Raw genomic sequence first — 21,182 nt, forward strand, 5'->3', positions numbered from 1 at the left:
AAAAAAAAAAAAAAAAAGAAAAAGAAAATTGGTAGAGTTAATGTGATTTTTGCTTTGTATTTCTTTATTCATTTCCTTTGTTGCTTATTTCCTGGTTAGTTTCACAAAGTATTTGCAGAGGCCAGTAATTGTTCTAATGGGAAATTAGTGGGATATGTAGGCTGGATTTGAGGCAGTGCAAAATGGTGCTGTTTAATATTGCATTCTAATTTAGGATGAATAAGTCCCAAGGTTCTGGTAAAGGCTTCTATTTGTGATACCTGGAAACTAACAGGTTTGATTAGATGAGAAAAATCAGTAGAAGCAATGAACAACATTCACATTCTTTTCTGAAATTCTTTATATCAAGTCAACAGCTGACTTCAGTAGTCTACAATCTTCTTTCCGTCTCCCTTTACTTTGCCATCCCCAAACTTTGGTTAACCTCCTCATGTCACTAGAAACATTTCTTATTTTTATACATTTTTCTGGACTGGGTCAGCCCTTGCAACATGACAAAAGTGGAAATTGTAAGAATCTCTAATACGCTATGAGAAGCAGATTTTGTGTAAAGGAAAGGATTTTGGAGTCAGTCCAGGAGTCCCAAATCCAGCTTTACAACTTAAAGGCGAATTTCAGTTTTCCCAGAGCTGTGGTAAGGATTAAATGGGACAAAGTATTTGATTAAAAAAAAAAAAAAAAGGGAAGCCTTGATAAGTAGTAGCTATCATTATTGTCACAGGAACAGGAAGCAAGTTATGTTTGGAAGAAAAAAAAATGTGTATTAAGAAATTCTGTAGCTTTGGTTTTGTCCTGGTGTATGTGTGCGTGAGAGGGAGATAACATATGTCCAGTTCTATACAGTGTAGGGATTAGGAGAGCATGGAAAAAACTGCTTTCTCCCTTTAAATTTTACATATTTTTACATGTAAAAATATGTAAATAGAACACACACACATAATCACACACTCTAATCATTATAAAACAACATCAATATTATTGCCACCTAGGTTAAGAAACAGATCACAGGTGGACTCATGCCCTGAATGGCCTCCATTCCAATCCCAGTAACAACTATCTGACTTTTACTTTCTCTGTGTTTTTACCACCTGTCTGTATATCCCTTTTTAAAAACATTGTTTCGTTTTGTCTGTTTTTGAAAATTATATTAGTGGAATCATCATATTTTATTGTCTTGCTTCCTTCACTGGGCATTGTTTTGAGGCTCATTATGTCATCGTGGTTTTCTGTAGTTTATTGTTTTTCTTTTCTTTTTTTTTTTTTTGAGTTGGAGTCTCACTCGGTCGCCCAGACTGGAGTGCAGTGGCCGCTCCCGGCCACCGCAGCCTCGACCTGCTGGGCTCCGGCCATCCTTCAGCCTCAGCCTTCCGAGTAGCCGGAATTACAGGCATGCGCTACCACGCCCGGCTGATTTTTTCATTTATTGTAGGGATGAGGTCTCGCTGCCCAGGCGGGTCTTGAACCCACGGGCTCAGGCAATCTACTCACCTTAGCTTCCCAAAGGCGCGGGATTACAGGCTGAGTCACAGAGCCCGGTTAGTTTATTGTTTTTCATTGCTGTGTGAAAACACTGCAATATAAAATTTATCCTTCCTACTGCTGATGTACGGGTTGCTTCTTGTTTTTTGTTGTTGTGTTGTACAACACTGTTTTGTATTGTGTATTCTTGTACATGTCTCCTGGTGTACATAATTAAGAGTTTCTCGGGTTGGGCTTGGTCCTCAAGCCTGTAATCCTAGCGCTTTGGGAGGCCAAGGTGAGAGGATTGCCTGAGCCTAGGGGTTCAAAACCAGCCTGGGCAACTTGGTGAGACCTCATCTCCACAATAAATCAAAAAAATATGCCGGGCGTGGTAGCTAGTGCCTGTAGTTCCAGCAACTTGGAAGGCTGAGGAGGAAGGAGCACCTGAGTCCAGCAGGCTGAGGCTGCGGTGGTAGTGAGCGTGCCACTGCACTCCAGCCTGGGCGACTGAGTGAGATTCCCACTCAAAAAAAAAAAAAAAAGGATAAGAAGAAAAAAAATTTCTCCAAGGTAGTACTACTCCCAGGAGTAGCCACAGAATACACAAATCTTTAATGTTTGCAAATAGTGCTCCAATCTTTTTAAAACAGATTGTACGCATTTACACTCCCATCAGCTGTGTACTGCGTAAGTGTGTGTGGCTCCACATCTTCACTCAAACACTCTCAGACCTTTGTTGTTGTTGTTCTCTAATCTGAGTGTGTTATTGTATCTGATTATGGCCTTATTTTTCATATTTCTTGATTACAAATGAGGTTGAGCACTTTTCATACATTTGTTGTTCATTTGGATTTCCTTTTTGGTAAAGTGCCAATTTAAGTATCTCGCCTATAATATATCTTAAAATATCCTTTCAGATGGTATCACTGATCTTCACCAACTCGCTCCAGGACAGTCACAACAATCGAGGTAGGGTGTCGGTCAAGCTCGAAACATTTGCTACCTCAGCTGCAGCAGAGAACCAGTGGGTTTCCCAAAGTAACGAGTACTTCTATTTTCGCCATGTGAGAGCGACAAGAAGACCAGGCAGGGCGGCGTGGCTGCCTTCCTCCTCGAAGTGGCCATGAGAGTAGGGGACAGCGCCAGCGACCTCCCCAGGGATCCTGGACAAACAGACGCGTCCCCAAACACTGCATTCCGCGTAACCGCCAATTTCAAACTTCCAAGACCTGCCCTGCCGGTTCTGCCCTTTCCTTTTTCCCATTGGTCGCGAATCGAAGGAAGAAGCGATTTGATTGGCTCTTCCCTTCACTTCCTCCGTCAATTTAAGGACTTGGGCGTGGCCCTGGCTGAGACGTGACTGTCCATCATAGGAGCGAGCACACGGATTGGCCTAGACACGGCCGAGACCCGCCCGCGCTGTTCTCCGGGTTCAAACGCGGCGGCGGGAGGTGCAGGGCAGAGCAGAACGCAGACTAGCGGGGTCGGCTGAGCGTGAGTCTGGTCCCCCTTCCCGGTTCTCCCCCATCGCGCTCTGCAAAGTCGGGGAAGGGACGCCTCCACTCACAACAATTCTGACTGTCCCCACTCCCGCTGGGAGGGTGGCGATTCCACTCCCAGGGATGCGGGGGTCCGGGAGGGTCTCTCCCGGGCTGGCGGTGTGCGCGCCCACCCTCCCCGGGACCTAGAAGGTCTGCCAGGTGGTGCCTGGGGCCAGAGGACTAGTTCCTCTCCTAGACTGGGCGAAGTCCTATGTATACTTGGCTCTGTCGCCTGTCTGAACTATTCTTGTCTAGTGGAATCCTGCAGCTCCCTTAATTTCTGTGCGAGCTGAACAATTTACTTAACCTCTCTGCATCAGCGTCTTTGTATTCTTATCACCTCCTTCTACTCCCCGCCTTCGCCTTGTTCCAGCCCCTCTGGCCTCCGTGTTATTGTTGGAGAGGTCAGGTCCTGCCTCAGGACCGTTACCCTGGCAGTTCTCTCTGCCAGGGAGACCTTTGTTTCCCCCGAATACCAGCTAGGCTTGCTGGTTACCCTCTCAGGTCTTGGTTCAAATGTCACCTTCTCAGTCTATTAAAGATTGTAACGCCCCACCCCAATTGCCCTTACCTTGCTCCTTTTCCCCCCACAGCACTTATCACCAGCATACTACTATGTAGTTTGCTTATTTGTCATTCATTCAGTAACTGTTTATTTACACCTACTATGTGCCAGGGTGTGTGTGCCTACTATGTGGGAACAGAAAACTCCGTGTGGAGTTTTCATTCTAAGGCGGGCAGGTAATAAAACACATGTATAAGTAAGAGAGAATGGCAGTTCAATGTATCACCTCCTGCTACAGTAAGTTAAAATCTGGTTTTTAATCTTTGTGACCAGACTGAGCTTCCTAAGACTGGAGTGGTAGCTGATTTTCACCTCCGTATCCCTGATGTCTTGAGAGAGATCAGGATCTCTCAAGCCGTTTCTGCTCAAAACGACAGTACACACTTAGCCTTTCTGATATCCCTTCAGCACCAGTGGGGAGATGTTGAAGTTCAAGTATGGAGCGTGGAATCCACTGGATGCTGGTGCTGCTGAACCCATTGCCAGCCGGGCCTCCAGGCTGAATCTATTCTTCCAGGTAACAGGCCACCCTGCCAACTTTGCTCATTTGTGTTTGTTTCCTTGGAATTTCCTTGTCATGTACCTTTGCATTTATTATAGGACTGAGGCTAATATTCTAGGAGAAATTCTATTTGGAGTTTTATATGTTCTGGTTATATTGGAAAAAGGCCACTGTGTAGACAGGAGTAGATAGCTGAGCTTGCCCTTGAAGGGAGATCTTTTTATATTACTCCTTATTTTCACTTCTGTGCTAAAGTTTGTCCTTTTATTAAAGAAAGAAAAACAAAGGCACTTTTTTTTAGACTAGAAAATATAGTTTATTTAAAAGTAAATTAGAGAGAGAGAGAGAAGGAGGGAGAGAAAAGATTTACCTTCCCAAGGTAGCAGAGGAGGACCAAAGCCAGGAATCATGGCGACAGCCATTGCTCAAAGAGCACCTGGTTGCACCAGGATCTAGCAAGGCCCAACAAAGCCATTTTTTAAAATCACAATTTCTGAAGGTATAATCCGTTTTCACTGAAGGGATGTTTACTTTTTAAGTTTATTTTAAATTTATTTTAAAAATTTTTCTTTAGTTCAGTAGGTTTAGGGGGTACAAATAGTTTTTTGTTAGATGGTTGCATTGTATAGCAGCAAAGAAGTCTGAGCTTTAAGCGTATCCACCTGTGCACATTGTACCTGATAGGTGATTTTTTGTCCCTGCATCCTTTCCCTTCCTTCTGAGTCTCCATTGTTACTTTTTAAGTTTTTAAAAACCGTTTGGTAAATGGCACACCTGTATGGCCTACATTCCTCTAAGATATACAATATTTCCATCATCTCAGAAGTGTTAAAATTTAACATCACTCATTACATTATTTCCAAATGGATTTCTAATTCTTTTGTTTCTGGTGTTTATGGAGCACTGGTGAAGTAGAAATTCTTGTTTGACTTACATATTCATCAGTCATGGGGACAGTATAGATTGCTGTAAGGATTGTTTTGTTTTTTTTTGAGTTGGAGTCTCACTCTGTCACCCAGGCTGGAGTGCAGTGGCATGCCCATGACCACTGCTGCCTCGACCTGCTGGGCTCAGGTGATCTTTCCGCCTTAGCCTTCTAAGTAGCTGGAACTACAGGCGCATGCCACCAAGCCCGGCTAAAATTTTTTGATTTATTGTGGAGACGAGGTCTCACCAAGTTGCCCAGGCTGGTCTCGAACCCGTGGGCTCAGGCAATCCTCTCGCCTCAGCTTCCTAAAGTGCTGGGATTATAGGCATGAGCCACTGTCCCGGCCAGGATTTAGGTTTGAATCCTAGTCCCAGCACTTGCTAGCTGTGTTACTTTGGAAGAGTCAGTTACCTTTTTTGAATCCACGTGCTACTCTTTATTTATTTATTTTTATTTTTATTTTTTTTGAACTGGAGTCTCACTGTGTCGCCCAGACTGGAGTGCAGTAGTCGCTCCCGGCCACCGCAGCCTCGACCTGCTGGGCTCCGGCAATCCTTCTGCTCAGCCTTCCAAGTAGCCGGAACTACAGGTGTGCACTACCACACCCGGCTAATTTTTTGATTTATTGTAGAGATGAGGTCTCGCCAAGTTGCCCGGACGGGTCACGAACCCGCGGGCTCAGGCAATCCACTCACCTCAGCCTCCCAAGGTACAGGATTACAGGCTAAGCCACCGAGCCTGGCTGCTACTCTTTATAATAGAGGTTGTAGTACAATAGATGTTGTTGTGAGGACTAAATTAGATATTCCATATAAAGCACATTGCCTGACTCTTGGTAAACCTTTTATAAATGATAATTATTATTGATACTAAATATAGAATAGTATTACTGACAGTAATACTAAATTTGTGTTTACATAACAATAATTATATTTAGGAAGGTATTTATGTAGGATACCTGTAAGGTGATGAATATATATATGCTTGGTGACATTTTTTTCAAAATATTGATATTGGAAAAATGTTCAAACAGATCAGAGTGGAAACAAATCGAGTTTAGGTTGTTCTGTGGGACCATTCCCATTTAAGTCTTGAGATATTTTTTCACAAATGAATAGTCTATCTCTAATCTTAGAGAACTAGAGTACTGCCACTTTTCAATCCCTTTATCATTTTACTTCAAAACGTCTCCAACTCGTTTATCAAGGATTTATACTATGCTGATTATGTAATAGTTAATGGCTTTTCATTTGCTGGATATAGAACCAGAGCCAGCATGTTCCTGATTATCTCACTTCAATCTTATAACAGAGGTAAGGACTGCTCTTTTTTTTTTTTTGAGTCAGGTCTTACTCTATCACCCAGGCTGGAGTGCAGTGGCATGATCCTGGCTCACCGCAGCCTTGACCTCTGCTTTAGCCTCCTGAGTAGCTGGGACTACAGACATGTACCACCTTGCCTAGCTAATTTTTTTGGTATTTTATAGAGGTGAGGTCTCGCTATGTTGCCCCAGCTGGTGTTGAACTTCTGGGTTCAAGCGATCTTCTCGCCTCAGCCTACCTAAGTGCTGGGATTACAGGCCTGAACCACTGTCGTTCAGCCAGGACTATTCTTACTTAAATAGGAGGAGATAGATATAGAGATAGGCAAGGACTTGCCTCACATCACGCAACTTGTAAATGGCGGAGTCAGACTCCATCTTCAGTCTGTCTGACTCCAAAGGCTGGCCATATAGCCACTGGGCCACACTGCCAGAACATATCAGAGTTTATGAAGTTATCTTATATTTAAATGTCATTATAATGGAAGGATTGTGAGTAAACCCCTCATTCATCTCTTTTTAATGCTGAGCTCCCCTTATCCCTGGTAAAGCTATTATTACAAGTGTAGCATACACCTAACATTTACCTTGAGTGACCAGATAAGAATACTGTTTGTTCTTTTCCCATATGATGCTGTTCTAATGAGGTTTAGATATAATAGCGATTTTGTTTTCCATTCAGGTAAGTACTTTAGATTGGGTATCAGCGTGTCTTTTTTCCTTTTACTGAACAGTATTTCCTGACATGTTCTAGGTCAGTGATTGTCAGACTTTCAGAGCCAGCAAAATTTCACAAATTGCTAGGCAGACGTAGGTTTTCCAACTTTTTATTTTGCCAAGTAAGAATGTAAAAAACAAAAATAAAAACCTATTATTTTCTAGCCCTTTTATTTCATAAAGGGCATTTTAAGAAACAACAAGAGAGGAAGAGCATCATCTCAGAAAAAGGACCATTTTAAAATCTGAATACATTTAGCTTTATAGAAGATATATCATGTGGTGTTCACTTTTTTCTCATTTCACTGCAGGCTGTTCAAAACTTTGTTAAGAATCTGTACTATATTTGGTAACTCCTGCTCTAGTTGGTTTAAACTCTTAAACAGAAGAAACAAAGCATTTTATTTTTTTAAGTTAGTGGTAACTATTTTTTTTTTTTTTTTTTGAGTTGGAGTCTCACTCTGTCGCCCAGACTGGAGTGCAGTGGCCGCTCCTGGCCACCGCATCCTCGACCTGCTGGGCTCTGGCAATCCTTCCTCCTCAGCCTTCCAAGTAGCCGGAATTACAGGCATGCGCTACCACGCCCGGCTGATTTTTTTTTTTTTTTAATTTATTGTAGAGATGAGGTCTTCCTGCCCAGGCAGGTCTCGAACCCGCGGGCTCAGGCAATCCACTCACCTCAGCCTCCCAAAGGCGCGGGATTACAGGCTGAGCCACCGATCCCGGCTAGTGGTAACTATTTTTTTTCTTTTTTGAGACAGAGTCTCACTCTGTCATCCAGGCTGGAGTGCAGTGGCACACTTCCTGCTGGGCTCAGGTGATTCTTCCACCTCAGCCTTTCAAGTAGCCAGAGCTACAGGCATGTGGCACCATGCCCGGCTAATTTTTTTTTTTTACATATTATAGAGACGAGGTCTCACCAAGTTGCCCAAGATGGTCTCGAATGCCTGGGATCAGGCTGTTCTCTCACCTCGGCCTCCGAAAGTGCTGGGCTTACAGGCTTGAGCCACTGCGCCCGGCCAACTATTGCTAAAGTGACAGATATGGTGACCCTGAGACCCAATGCTTCTCAAACCTGACTGAGGTCAGACTCTCTTGGAGAACTTGTTAGTAAAACAGATTCTAAGCTACAATCTGAAAAATTCTAATTCAGTAGGTTAAGGATAGGCCTAGATAATTTTTTTTGATAAGTTATCTCATTCTCATATTATTCACATATAGGCAGCCTGTTTCTGTTCTATAGTACTGTTTTTCAAACTATTCACAAAGTTTAAAGTAAAAAAATGATATTTGCCTTTTCTTCAGATTCTGTGGGTTGACTGGACTCAGGAGGTGTTTTTTTTTTTTGAATTAGAGTCTCACTCTGTCGCCCAGACTGGAGTGCAGTGGCCGCTCCCGGCCACCGCAACCTCGACCTGCTGGGCTCTGGCGATCCTTCCACCTCAGCCTTCCAAGTAGCTGGAATTACAGGCGTGCGCTACCACGCCTGGCTAATTTTTTGATGTATTGTAGAGATGAGGTCTCTCCTGCTCAGGTGGGTCTCGAACCCGCGGGCTCAGGCAATCCATTCACCTCAGCCTCCTAAAGGCGCAGGATTACAGGCTGAGCCACCAAGCCCGGCTTTTTTTTTTTTTTTTTAAAGTTAGAGTTTCACTCTGTTCTGCAGGCTGGACACTGCATTATTACCATTCACTGAAGTCCCAACCTCCTGAGCTCAGGAGATCCTTCTGCCTCAGCCTCTCGAGTAACTGGTACTACAGGCATGTGCTAACATGCCTCGCTAATTTTTTTTTTTTTTTTGTGGAGGTGAGGTCTTGCTATGTTGCCGTGGTTGGTCTTGAACTCCTGGGCTTAAGCAATCTTTTCACCTCAGCCTTCCAAAGTGCTGGAAGTTATAGGTGTAAGCTACTGTGCTGCCAAGGTAGGTGTTTCTTTTTCTCCACTCTGTGATGTCAGGTGGTGTTCCTTGGGACCATATTTAGCTGGAATCATATCTGGGACTGGAACATCTGGGTGCTGACTGATGGCTGAGGCACCCCAGTGTTCCTCTACATGGCCTCTCCTCCCTATGTGGTCTTTTATTACTCAGTAGTCTAGCCCAGGGCTTGTAACTGTTTTTTAAGGCTGTTTTATTTTAGACTCTGTGGGTCACATAGTCTGTGTTGCAACTACTCACCTCTGCTGTTGTAGCACAAAAGCAGCCACAGGCAATATGTAAATGATGGATATGGCTGTGTCCCAATAAAACTTTATTTATAAAAATAGGCAGGGCAACCCCCTAGGGTCCCCTGCCACTATGGGAGCTTTTCTGCTTTAAAAAACAAAACAAAACAGGCAGTGGCCTGGATTTGGCCCATGGACTGTAGATGACTGACCCTTGGTCTAGCCTAAGCTTCTTTACATGGCAGCTGGCATCCCAAAAAAGCAAAAGTAGAAGCTGCCACCAGGTTTCTTAAGGGCTGTACCCGGGACTGGCACAGTGTCAGTTTTGTCACATTCTGTTGATTGAAGTGAGTCTCAGAGACAGCACAAATTCAAGAGAAGGATAAATTGACTCTAGCTCTTAAAGGAGGGAATGGCATGTGCCTACAGAGTTGGAGGAAGCATCAGTGGCCTTCTTTGCAGAGAGACCTCCATACAATCCATGGCTTGGCATGTGGGAATCATTGCTGTAGACCAGGGGTTACAAACTCATGTCTTTGGGACCAGGCAGTGAGTATAAGTGTGTCAGGTGGACTAGATGGAAGACTGGGAGTCAGGTCTGCAGTGAACTCCAGAACACATTTGCTACCAAGAGAGGCAGGATGACTCAGCTACAACTCAACATCATCAGGCAGGAATGTGGGGCAACGTTGCCAGAACTGCCAGTGTTTCAAGAAAAGCCAGATAATCCATTTGTGTGTATGTGTTTGTGTATGTATGTGAGTGAAACCTTCTGATTTTTAAATATTGGCAGATAATTCAAATTATTTTAAATACTACAGGCCAAACAAAACATTTCTGTGGGCTAGATACAGTCTGCCAGTGTGTAACTGTTTCTCCAGATCATGAATAAATTTGGCTTTATGATTGTCACTCCTTTCACATTACTCTAGATTGTCAAATGAATCAAAGAATCTGAAATTATATTAACAAACCTGTAAACACACGCGAAGGAAATGACAACCATCGTTTCCTATTGTAAAGACATGGAAACAAGTCTTAGCCAGCAGGATCCAGAGTAAATATTCTCAAAAGCCTCAGACCATTAGGAATGAAGGACCTTTTCTTGTTATTGACATGCTTGTGAGGTTTTTTCCTACCAGGTGCTGGTGAAAGAAACCCTCAGTCATGGAATCACATAAGTGATACTTAATGACTGTCAGTTGGTGCTGCTTTAAAGAATGAAGCCACAGCATTGTGCTGCTAGCGTGTCGTGAGCAGTTAGTTGAATTGGTGGCTTGCAATTTACTCTGTGTGGATGTTATTGATCAAAGCTTTTCATTATTGACAGTGTCTCCATCTGCTGTTTGCTGTTTTTAGGGGAAACCACCCTTTATGACTCAACAGCAGATGTCTCCTCTTTCCCGAGAAGGGATATTAGATGCCCTCTTTGTTCTCTTTGAAGAATGCAGTCAGCCTGATCTGATGAAGATTAAGCATGTGAGCAACTTTGTCCGGAAATGTAAGTTTTGGGAACTTTTTCTTGAAAACTGACCTGATGGAGAAAACTAGAAGGATGCTAGAGGCAGAATGAGTTAGTGATTGGTGGTAGTGGGTAAAAACTCTGATATATAGCTGGGCGTAGTAGCACGCGCCTATAGTTCCAGCTACTTGGAAGGCTGAGGCAGAAGGATCGCTGGAGCCCAGCAGGTCAAGGCTGCGGTGGCCGGGAGCAGCCACTGCACTCCAGTCTGGGTGACAGAGTGAGACTCTAACTCAAAAAAAAAACAACAAAAAAAAAAACAAAAAAAACCTCTGATATAAAGAACATAGATCTAGATTCAAGTTCAGATTGCACCTGTTGTAGTTAGGAGACCAGATAAACTGGGCTTTTTGGTTGCAAGTGACAGAAATTCAAAGAGTGAATTTATTGACTCATGAAACTGAAAAATCTAGGGATGAGTCAAGCTTTAGGCATGGTTGGTTCCAGGAACTTAAATAACGTCCTCTGGCCCCATCCTTACACTCACTCAGGACTGACTTTCCATTAGGCATAGTAGGTGCAGTGCTTTGGGCTCATGCTACCTATGACTTTTAATTTTAGGAAATTTCATTTGTTTTATTACCTTAATGTAATTTTGATTTATTTTGAAATCACAAGAAAATGAATAATAATAATGTATAATGATTCTGGATTATATTCATCTTAATATCAATGCAATCATTAAAATATAATTTTTTTTTTGAGTCAGAGTCTCACTCTGTTGTCCAGGCTGAAGTACAGTGACATGATCACGGCTACCACAGCCTTGACCTGTTGGGTTCAGGTGATCCTTCTGCCTCAGCCTTCCAAGTAACTGAGACTACAGGTGTGCATCACCATGCCTGGCTAAATTATTGGGTGTACTGTGGAGACAAGATCTTGCTATGTTGTCCATGCTGGTCTCAAACTACTGGGCTCAGGCGGTCCTCTTGCCTCCACCTCCCAAAGTGCTGGGATTACAGGCATGAGCCACCAGGCCCAGCCATAAAAAAGAATTTTTAATTTTTTTATTTTTAATGGAGGAAGGGGCTGATCAAGGCCAAAGTACCTAGGGCCTATGGAAGTCATATATCAGCCCTGTTTTCACCCTGTTTCTGACTTTGCTTCACTTCTACATGGTGAGAAAGTTGGCTGCTGGTGCCCTAGTTTCATGTGCTTTTACCTTACACCAGTGTTTTTCAACTGGTGGTGATTTTGTACTCCTCCTTGCACTAGGAGGCCTAGCAATGTCTGGAGACATTTTTGGTTATCACAACTAGGGGCTGGGTGGTCCTGGCTTCTGACAGGTGAAGCCAGAGATATTACTAAACATCCTGTAGTGCACAGAACAGTCCTCCAAACATAGAGTTAGCTAGCCAAAAATGACAGTAGTGCTGAATTTGAGAAACCATGTCTTATACAACATCGCTGTGTAACCAATCACCCGAAACTTGAGTGACTTAAAACAGTATCATTGGCCGGGCTCGGTGGCTCAGCCTGTAATCCCAGCACTTTGGGAGGCCGAGGTGAGTGGATTGCCTGAGCCCGCGGGTTTGAGACCCGCCTGGGCAACTTGGTGAGACCTCATCTCTATAATAAAGATCAAAAAATTAGCCGGGCGTGGTAGCGCACACCTGTTTTCCAGCTACTTGGAAGGCTGAGGCGGAAGGATCGCCGGAGCCCAGCAGGTCGAGGCTGCAGTGGCTGGGAGCGGCCACTGCACTTCTGAGAGACAGAGTGAGACTCCAACTCAAAAAAACCCAAAAAAACAAAAAACCAATATGATTGTACTACTTATCATGATTCTGTGGGTTGATTGAACTCAGCTGGGGATTCTTCTGCTCCCTGTGACATTGGCCAAGATTGCAGTCACCTGGGGCTCTCCTGGACTGGAATGTCTTAGATGGTTTGCTCATTATCTGGTACCCTGGCTGAAAGGCTGGGCTCAGCTTAGACTCTGGGATGGCTGGGCCTCTTTCTCTTTTCGTGAAGTCTCAGGGACTTTTGCTCTCCATGAGGCACCTCTGTTACAGCTTGGGATGCCTATTTTGTAAACAAAGTTTTACTGGTGTTGGGTGTGGTAGCTCATGCCTGTAATCTTAGCACTTTGGGAAGTCAAGGTAGGAGGATTGCTTAAGTCCAGGAGTTCAAGACCAGCCTGGGTAACGTAGTGAGACTGCATCCTCACAAAAAATAAAAAAATTAGCTGGTTGTGGTAGCACATGCCTGTAGTCCCAGCTACTTGGGGGGCTGAGATGGAAGGATTGCTTGAGCCCAGGAGGTTGAGGCTGTGGTGAGCCATGATCATGCCACTGCACTCCAGCCTGGGTTACAGAGTGATACCCCAACCCCCCAAAAATCCCAAAAGTTTTACTGGAGCACAGCTATGCCCATTTGTTTATACAGTACCTATGGCTGCTTTCAGATGACAATAGCATTTGAGCAGTTGTGGCAGAGATCATATGGCCTACAAAGCCTAAAATACTATCTGGCTCTTTAAGAAAACGGACTGGGCGTGGTGGTTCAAGCCTGTAATCCCAGCACTTTGGGAGGCCAAGGCGAGAGGATTGCCTGAGCTCAGGGGTTCCAGACCAACCTGGGCAACTTGGTGAGACCTTGTCCCTACAGTAAATCAAAAAATAAGCCTTGTGTGGTAGCGTGGGTGCGCCTGTAGTTCTGGCTACTTGGAAGGCTAAGGCAGAGGGATGGCCTGAGCCTAGCAGGCCGAGGCTGCGGTGACTGTGAGAGTGCCACTGCACTCTAGCCTGGGGAACAGAGTGAGACTCTGACTCAGAAAAAAAAGAAAAGAATTGCTGGCCTCTGATCTGCACAGTCTCTGCAGCAGGGTAGACTGTATGGCAGCTCAGAGTTTCCTAAACCATAAAAGTAGAAGCCGCCAGGATTTCTTAGGGCTCAGCCCTAGAAGGGATGCAGAATCTCTTTGACTGCATTCTCTTGTTTGAAGTGAGTCATAGGGCTGTCTACCTTCCACATGTGCGGGAACTGCACAAGGGCATGAACCCCAAGAAGCAGGGGTCATTGGGCACTATTTTTGGAGACTGGTTGTCACGCTCTGTCCAATGTTTATCTTCCACTTCCTAAATTAATACAATTCCAGGGAAAGTTTTAACGGGATCGGTTTTGGGTCATTTGCCTGCCAGGAAGTGAAGTGTTGTGATCAGCTTCATCTGAGTGCCCAGAGGGGTTAGGGCAGCGTGATTACCAGGACCTCACAGAATGTGCATTTACCCAAAGGAGCTGGGGATACTGAGTAGGCAAAATCAGCCTATGTCCACTGTAGTGACCTTCAGTCTTTTATGTGTACTTTGTTTGTTTTCAGTTTCCTCATCTGCAAAATGGGAATAATGTTTATCTAAGAAGGCTATGTGGGGATTAAATTAGTTAGTGCACAGACCAGGCTTATCATGTTGCCTGGTGTGTGCAGACACTCAATAAATGTTACCCAGTAATAATAACCATAAGTCTCAACAATGTTGAATATATTGTATATCTTTAAAATGTACCTGAGTATTTGCTCATCATTCTGTATTTGTTTGAATAAGCCCCCACCTTCTTTTCTTGAATATTTAAATTCTGATGTAGGGAGTGGGATGGGAAAGAAATTACATGACACCACTAGTTTACTGAGCCATTTACAGGCACCTTCATTAGTTCTTGAAACTGTCCCCTGGTTACTTAAAAGCAATGAATTGTCTAGAATCAGGGGACTCAGTTTAGTGGAATGTAAATTTTTTCTGTTTTCAGGGAAATGTTTCATATTTTTGAAGAAGCTTCCTAGGGAGTACTATTAAGAGGCCATCATTGAAAACAGGTGATTGCTGTTAGTATGTTTTTTCCCCCTTCCCTTTGAGTCTCTGTTGTGGAATATAAGCTGTGCTTTTCCATGTGGAGAAGGGTTTACCAGCTGCTACTGCCCAAGTTTCTTGAGTCTTCCTATAGAGATGGAGATTTTCTTCCAGGACTGATGGAGGAAATGGAACAGAGAGTAGCTCTGAAGGATATCTCCCACAGAAATGCCCCTAACCTTGGTCCAAGGCAGGGGAGGGAATGAGCTTCCGAGAACCAAGGAAGGGATTTTTATCTTCTTTAATTACTCTTATATTTCCCAGTGCCTAAAATAGTACCTGGCATATATTAGGTGCTCAGTGAATACTTGTTGATTAAGTGCATTGCTAAGAGAACCATAATACTGGCAAACATTAAGCACAGTATTATATAATTTGTGTAAAATAAACAGCAGGTGTGATGTTAAAACCTGTGTGGAAAAGTGTTGATAATTGTTGAAGTTGGGCTGTTCTTGGCGATTTGACAATAGACGAAATTCTATCCTCTTTCAGCTACTTTCACTATAGGCAAAACCTTCTGTATATTTACAACTTTAGTACTGATGGACAAATGGTAACTTTTTTTTCTTTTCCAAATCAAGCCAAAACAAATGGTAACTTTTGAGAATTTTTTTCCTGATTGCAGACATAATACAAAGTTAAATATAAAAGATTAGATATCATGTCTTCGTCCATTTGTGCTTCTATAATAAATACCTTAGACTGGGTAATTTATAAACAACAGAAATTTATTGCTCACATTTCTGGAGGCTGGGAAGCTCAAAATCAAGCAGATTGATACCAGCAGATTGGATTTCTGGGGGGGGGGGCACTCATTCTCTCCTTCAAAGATAGCATCATCTTGCTGCATTCTCACATGGTGGTAGGGGCTAACTTCCTCCCTTCAGCCTCTTTTATAAGTGCACCAAACCCATTCATAAGGGTAGAGCCCTCATGATTTAGTCATTTCCTGAAAAGCCCTACTTTTTTTTTCTTTTGAGTGATGAGGTCTCACCCTGTTGCCTAGACTGGAGGGCAGTGGTGCGATCATAGCTCACTACAGCCTTGAACTTCTGGACTCAAGTGATCCTCCTGGCTCAGCCTCCTGAGTAGCTGGGATTACAGGCATAAGCCACTGTTCCCAGCCTATCTTTTAATAGGGAGTTGGGAATTATGTTTTAACATATGAATTTGGGGGAAGGGACAAACATTTAGATCGTAGAACATCACATACATAGTAGTGAGAGAAAATCTCTCAAAATTTTACCTGAGACAACAACTGTCAGCAGTTAGTTTAGTGCACAGTATTTCATTTTGTGCCTTAAAAATATTTCTTCTGGAAATTTTCAAACATACCCGAAGGTAAAGAGAATGGTATAATGAATACCTATGTACCTATCAACTAGCTGCTGCAATTGTCAACCCCTTTCCATGGATGTTCTAACATTACTCTTGTTTAATTTTACACAAATAGGTGATGTGTATATAATGTTTTGATACTAGCTTTGCTTGCTTAGCAATATATTTACTCAACAAATATTTATGAGCATTCACTATGTGCTGCATTTTGGGTTCTATTTTAGTTATTGGGTTACCACAGTGATCAAAACAGACAAAACTCCCTAATGGAGATTGAGCTACCTCATTCTTTCAACTTGTGCCTAATATTCTTTTATATGGTTGGACTTGTAGGTTGTTTTCACGTTCCTATTGGTGGAACTTTAGGTTGTTTCTGTTAAAACAGTTCTCAGATGGGCATATGTGCAAGGGTTTCTGTGAAAGATGGAATTCTAGGAGTCAAAAGATTGGGTTCTTGAGTTTCAAAAAGGAAGTAACAGACTCAGCTGTGTTGGCTTTTGCCCTTGAGCTCATCTGACCGTCATTCTTTGACTACATTTTATTACAGTGGTTTGGATCTTTATTTCCACCTCAACATTCCGTACCCATTGTGTCCTTAAATATTATAACTAAAAGTGCACAGTGATGAAGAAGGATGATGTGATTATGGGGTCACAGAAGCAGCTGGTATGGAAAGATGTTGTGAAGGTTTTTTTTTTTAATACTCACAGGCTTGGATTTATAATTTCTCCTGTCTGCTGTAACCATCCAAAAGCCTTTAGATAAAGAAATGAAGATCTGAAATAGCTTCTCAGAATTCCAAGAGTATCGTGGTGGTTTTGCCTGCAGAGCAGTCTGCCTCCTTGTGTGATTGAGATATCTGATGGTCACCAGTGATGGACCTAGAGTTATTAAGTTGGACAATGCTGTAAGCAACTTTGTAAACAACCCAAGGCCTAAGAGAGAATTAAGAGAGATTGGCTTTGTGTATGAGCAATAATAAAATCAGGTTCAACCCAGAAAGTTGCAAGCCAGCATTATTTGGGGAATTATAATTCAAAACTCAAATACTTGATTGGAAAGAAACTTGGAAAGGAAGATAGGGCTTGGCACGGTGTTGTCAGGGCAGAAGAAAAATACCCTGCAGCTTTCAATTTTACTTCTGTGTGGTATTCTCCATATATTTTACAGTGGTCATGATGAATTTATGTGGATCTACCCACCACTTTTAAAAAATTGTCTACATTTTTATTCATAACTTAATAAGCAATTTGTTTATTTTATTATTTTCTTTATTTTAAAGATATGGGGTACAATTCGGGATTAGGTATACAAATGTTCATTTTGCAGGTACCTTTGTTGATGAGGTGTGCCCTTCCCTCCCCTGGCAGTTTGCCTCAACTGCCAATCCCACCCCTCCTCCTCTGGCAGTTTTCTACTACTGCCAATCCCTTTCTTACAGTATTATGATAATTGTTCAATTCTGCTTATGAGTGAGAACATATGGTACTCTGTTCTTTGTTTCTGTGATAGATCACTGAGTATGATAGACTCTAAATCCATTCAAGTTGCTGCAAAGTCCATATGTTTGTCCTTCTGTATGGCTGCATAATATTCCATTGTGTATATGTGCCACATTTTTTTTATCCAGTCCAGCTTCGAAGGGCAGCATGGTTGGTTCCATATTTTTGTTATTGTGAATACAGCTGCAACAAAAATACATGTGCAGGTATCTTTTTGGTAAAATGAACCCACCACTCTTGCCTAGTTCCTCAAAGGACCAAAGGCAGGTGTCCTCAGGATGACTGACGGAAGTGAGAGCTGTGGTCTGTGACTGGGAAGACTCTCAATACAGTGGTGCTCATCGTATGTGGTTTTGATCCAAGAGAATTTAGCTCTACCCAAGCAACAAAGAAAGAGGGTAGGCAGTAACAAATAAAATTGCATTGGTTGACTCATAAAAATGTCGCTTAATGACTGTGAGTATGAAACAGCTTTTTCCTTTGTTGGACTCAGTCCCTCTCCTTGTGTGAACCACTTGTGGAGCGGAGTGTGACTCTAGAATGGGTCACGTAACTTTATCTGCTGCCTAGCCACTGAAATGGCCATCCTTCTAGTGCCTGGAGGATTCCAGTATGTGTGTGGGATTCTAAGATGGTCTCTTGATCTTCAACATGGCACCTTTCTGTGCAAATCTCCAGGATAATTTTGATTATAGGTGTTGCTTGCCTTCCTTTGGCCTGCAGCCCCTGTATACAATGCAATTGCCCTGTAATACGCAGGATTAAATTTCTAGGTCAGTCAATGCTGCTGTTCTTCATTCTTGCAAGTCAGTAGAGTCTCAGCTTTATGCATCTAGAATGTTAATAAACATCTTAGATTCCAAATCCACTATCCATTTACTCCATACTTCGTACATTGAGGACCTCTCACTGAGAGATTAGGCTTGGAAAAGGAATTAAAACTGTATGCTAAGAAAAAGATAGTTGCAAACCCATCCAGATGTGTGGGATGTCATCCCTGCAGAGCAAATGTCAGGACTCATTTTGGTTCTTAGGGCTAAACCCTTCCTCCTCTTTTTAAGCACTGCCACATATTAAGTCAAGGAAGGCATTATTGCTGCTGACACAGTCCAAGGACAATAATACATGGACTAATGGGATAAAACTAAGACAAGCACCTGTAGTTAGAATGGAATGATCTAGAAGACAATTCTAAAGTTGATTGAAATGAAAATCACATTATACACCAGTCGAAATGCTGATAAACACGTTTGACCAGACACTGCCCTGCAGCCTTCAGAGAGGAAGAAGAAAAGCATAGTTTGTATCCTCCCTCCCTATTTTCTAAGTCTATGGGATTCAAATTATAGCTACCATGGAAACAGTACTTTGGAATTTCTGGAGCCCTTAATTTTAACTTAACATAGAAAAACACTTTTGTTCTGATTTTATAATTATTCATGATGGATGAGAAAGTTCCTAAATGTCTTTGACAAGGAGGGAAGACATAGAATGAACACCTTTCTCTTTTTTCTCTTTCATAAAGATGCATAAATTTGAAGTGCTTTATTTACCTGAGAGTAACTCTTCTATCTGTTGCAGATTCTGAAACCATAGCTGAGTTACAGGAGCTCCAGCCTTCCGCAAGGGACTTTGAGATCAGAAGTCTAGTAGGTTGTGGTCACTTTGCTGAAGTGCAGGTGGTAAGAGAGAAAGCAACTGGGGACATTTATGCCATGAAAGTCATGAAGAAGAAGGCCTTATTGGCCCAGGAGCAGGTAAGAGCATTTTAACATCACTGCTTTCCCCTTTTTGTACCAGAAATGTTCTTTCAGAGACAGTAGTCTGCTGCATTGTTATCTAGGATGGAGCAAGTTTTCCTCTGTGATTGTGCATTTAATTACAGTCTCATGGGCAAAAAGGTCTCTCATGTTCTTCAGTCTTCTTGTATTGATGTTGGCTAATTTTGAAGGCTCCCAAATTCCTCTTGATTTCTTTACCATGTTTCGACAGTTGTATTTTAGAACCAAATTGGCCTTTTAACTAATGAATTTAAGGTGATCTTTTATGACCGTCAGCTGGGGATTCAGGATTTGCATATGGTGGGGTGAATCAGATGCTTTTGTGCACACTTTAGATATTTGTATTGTGGGTAAGTGTATTTGATTTTAAAACAGGTCTTTGTAGAATTTAAATAAAATTCTTTGTTATGTGGCTAGGGAGTGGCTTGTTTAAGAGCAGGTAAGAAGTAATCTTTTCTATTGTGGTATTTTCCTTTCTTTTAAACAAGGCTGCTGTCTCTAGACATATTGATTCATTTGCTGTGTTTTAGAGAGATGGTGATCAGCCTTGGAGTTCAGAGAGTAATTTATTACTTACAGACATTTTAGTGCACATCATGTGTCTGATAATGTACCCAGCTCCGTGGGAAGCTTACAAAAGGAATTGAAGTTACATAGCTATTACTTTCAGGGTTTAAAAACAACCTTGGAAAGTGGAGGAAAAATGCAAATATATAAAGCAGGTGCTTACCAGCTAAAGTATCACAAAGGGTGAGAACAATTAGCAAATTCATTAACAATGTTGTGATGGGGGATGCGAGTGAGCCAGGGACAGTTAGGGCAAGTTCTCTGTTATGAGAGGGAATGTAGGTTTTGGGCAGAGAGAAGTGATGAGAACATGCCAGGCAGAAGTGTGGCCATGTGAAACATTTTGGAGGTTTTAGTACTAGAATACCATGCAGGGATGTGTGTGTGTGTGTGTGTGTGTGTGTGTGTGTGTGTGTGTGTGTGTGTGTGTGTTTAGTGGTTTAGAATAAATAGACTGGGAAATGGGGCAAAATGAGGACATTTGGATGAGACTTTAAAAAAAAATTTTGGTAAAATATACATAATATGAAACGTACCATTTTAGCCATTTTTAAGTATACCATTCAGTGGTATTAAGTGCATTTACAATGCTGTACAACCATGACTGCTACCCGTTTCTAGAGCTTTTTCTATCTTCTCAGACAGAAACTCTGTGCCCCTTGCCCAATAACTCCCCATTCCCCCAAGGACTGTTTTTTGAGTTGCAGTTTACTATGTGAGGTGGTTGGGGATCACTTGGGCATTTGGAAGGAGGAGACTGGGATCTGGTCTCTGAGGACTTCAGTGACTCTGTGTGGCTGCCAGTCAGAGGAGCAGTGGGAGGCAGAAAGCTGCATGTCCGAGTCTGAGAATGAGGTGGCCTCTGTGTTCAGGAATAAAATGTGAGCAACATAACAGAGAGAAAAAGTGACAGGATGTGGCAAATAATTTGGAAGAGAGGAGTAGAAAATGCCCGTTAAGCTTCCCAACTCCTAAAAAAGAACTATCATCAATTTACACTACCTGAGCATCTGTTGTATATGGTGTGTTTCTAGGTTGTTGGGAAGAGGGATTAGGTGTAGCTCTGACCTTGTGCTGCTTATGTTTTAGATGAGAAATAGTGCATGTAAAAAGAAAATAATCCCACATACCACACTGTGAGCAAACAATAGAGACATTCAAATAGGTGTGGCTTCCTCCAGGCTAATGGCCTGGAATGACTTTGTGTGAGGTGTGGGCTGAGTTTTTAAAAACATTATACATATACAGCTGCTAATTAAAGTCATTCATCCATTCCTTAAGAGGGTGAGTATAAAAGAAAAGTAGTGTCTTTGACTGAGCTATGGTGAGGATTTGGAATTTAAGAGCATGAGAATAGAGAAGCCAGCACAGGGAGTGAGTAAAAGCAAATGTCAGAAAGGAGATAGGGAGAGGTAGTGTCTTGCAGTCA

The 21,182-nt window shown here is 42.5% G+C and overlaps 1 protein-coding gene across 2 annotated transcripts in view; it reads left to right on the top strand.

Annotated features, from left to right (window-relative positions):
* The first annotated feature begins 2,911 nt into the window (after window positions 1–2,911).
* Window positions 2,912–21,182, top strand: part of CIT (citron rho-interacting serine/threonine kinase) — a 177,938-nt gene continuing 159,667 nt past the window's right edge. For both annotated transcript variants that reach the window (XM_021718196.1, XM_021718197.1), the window contains exons 1-4: window positions 2,912–2,955; window positions 3,976–4,084; window positions 10,558–10,699; window positions 18,987–19,162. In XM_021718196.1, the coding sequence (XP_021573871.1) occupies window positions 3,989–4,084; window positions 10,558–10,699; window positions 18,987–19,162 (414 nt within the window). In that variant the 5' untranslated portion in view covers window positions 2,912–2,955; window positions 3,976–3,988. The remainder of the gene's footprint in view (window positions 2,956–3,975; window positions 4,085–10,557; window positions 10,700–18,986; window positions 19,163–21,182) is intronic.

This window comes from Carlito syrichta, unplaced genomic scaffold, assembly GCF_000164805.1.
Source record: "Carlito syrichta isolate Samal-C Ts95f unplaced genomic scaffold, Tarsius_syrichta-2.0.1 Scaffold311911, whole genome shotgun sequence".
Lineage (NCBI taxonomy): Eukaryota > Metazoa > Chordata > Mammalia > Primates > Tarsiidae > Carlito > Carlito syrichta.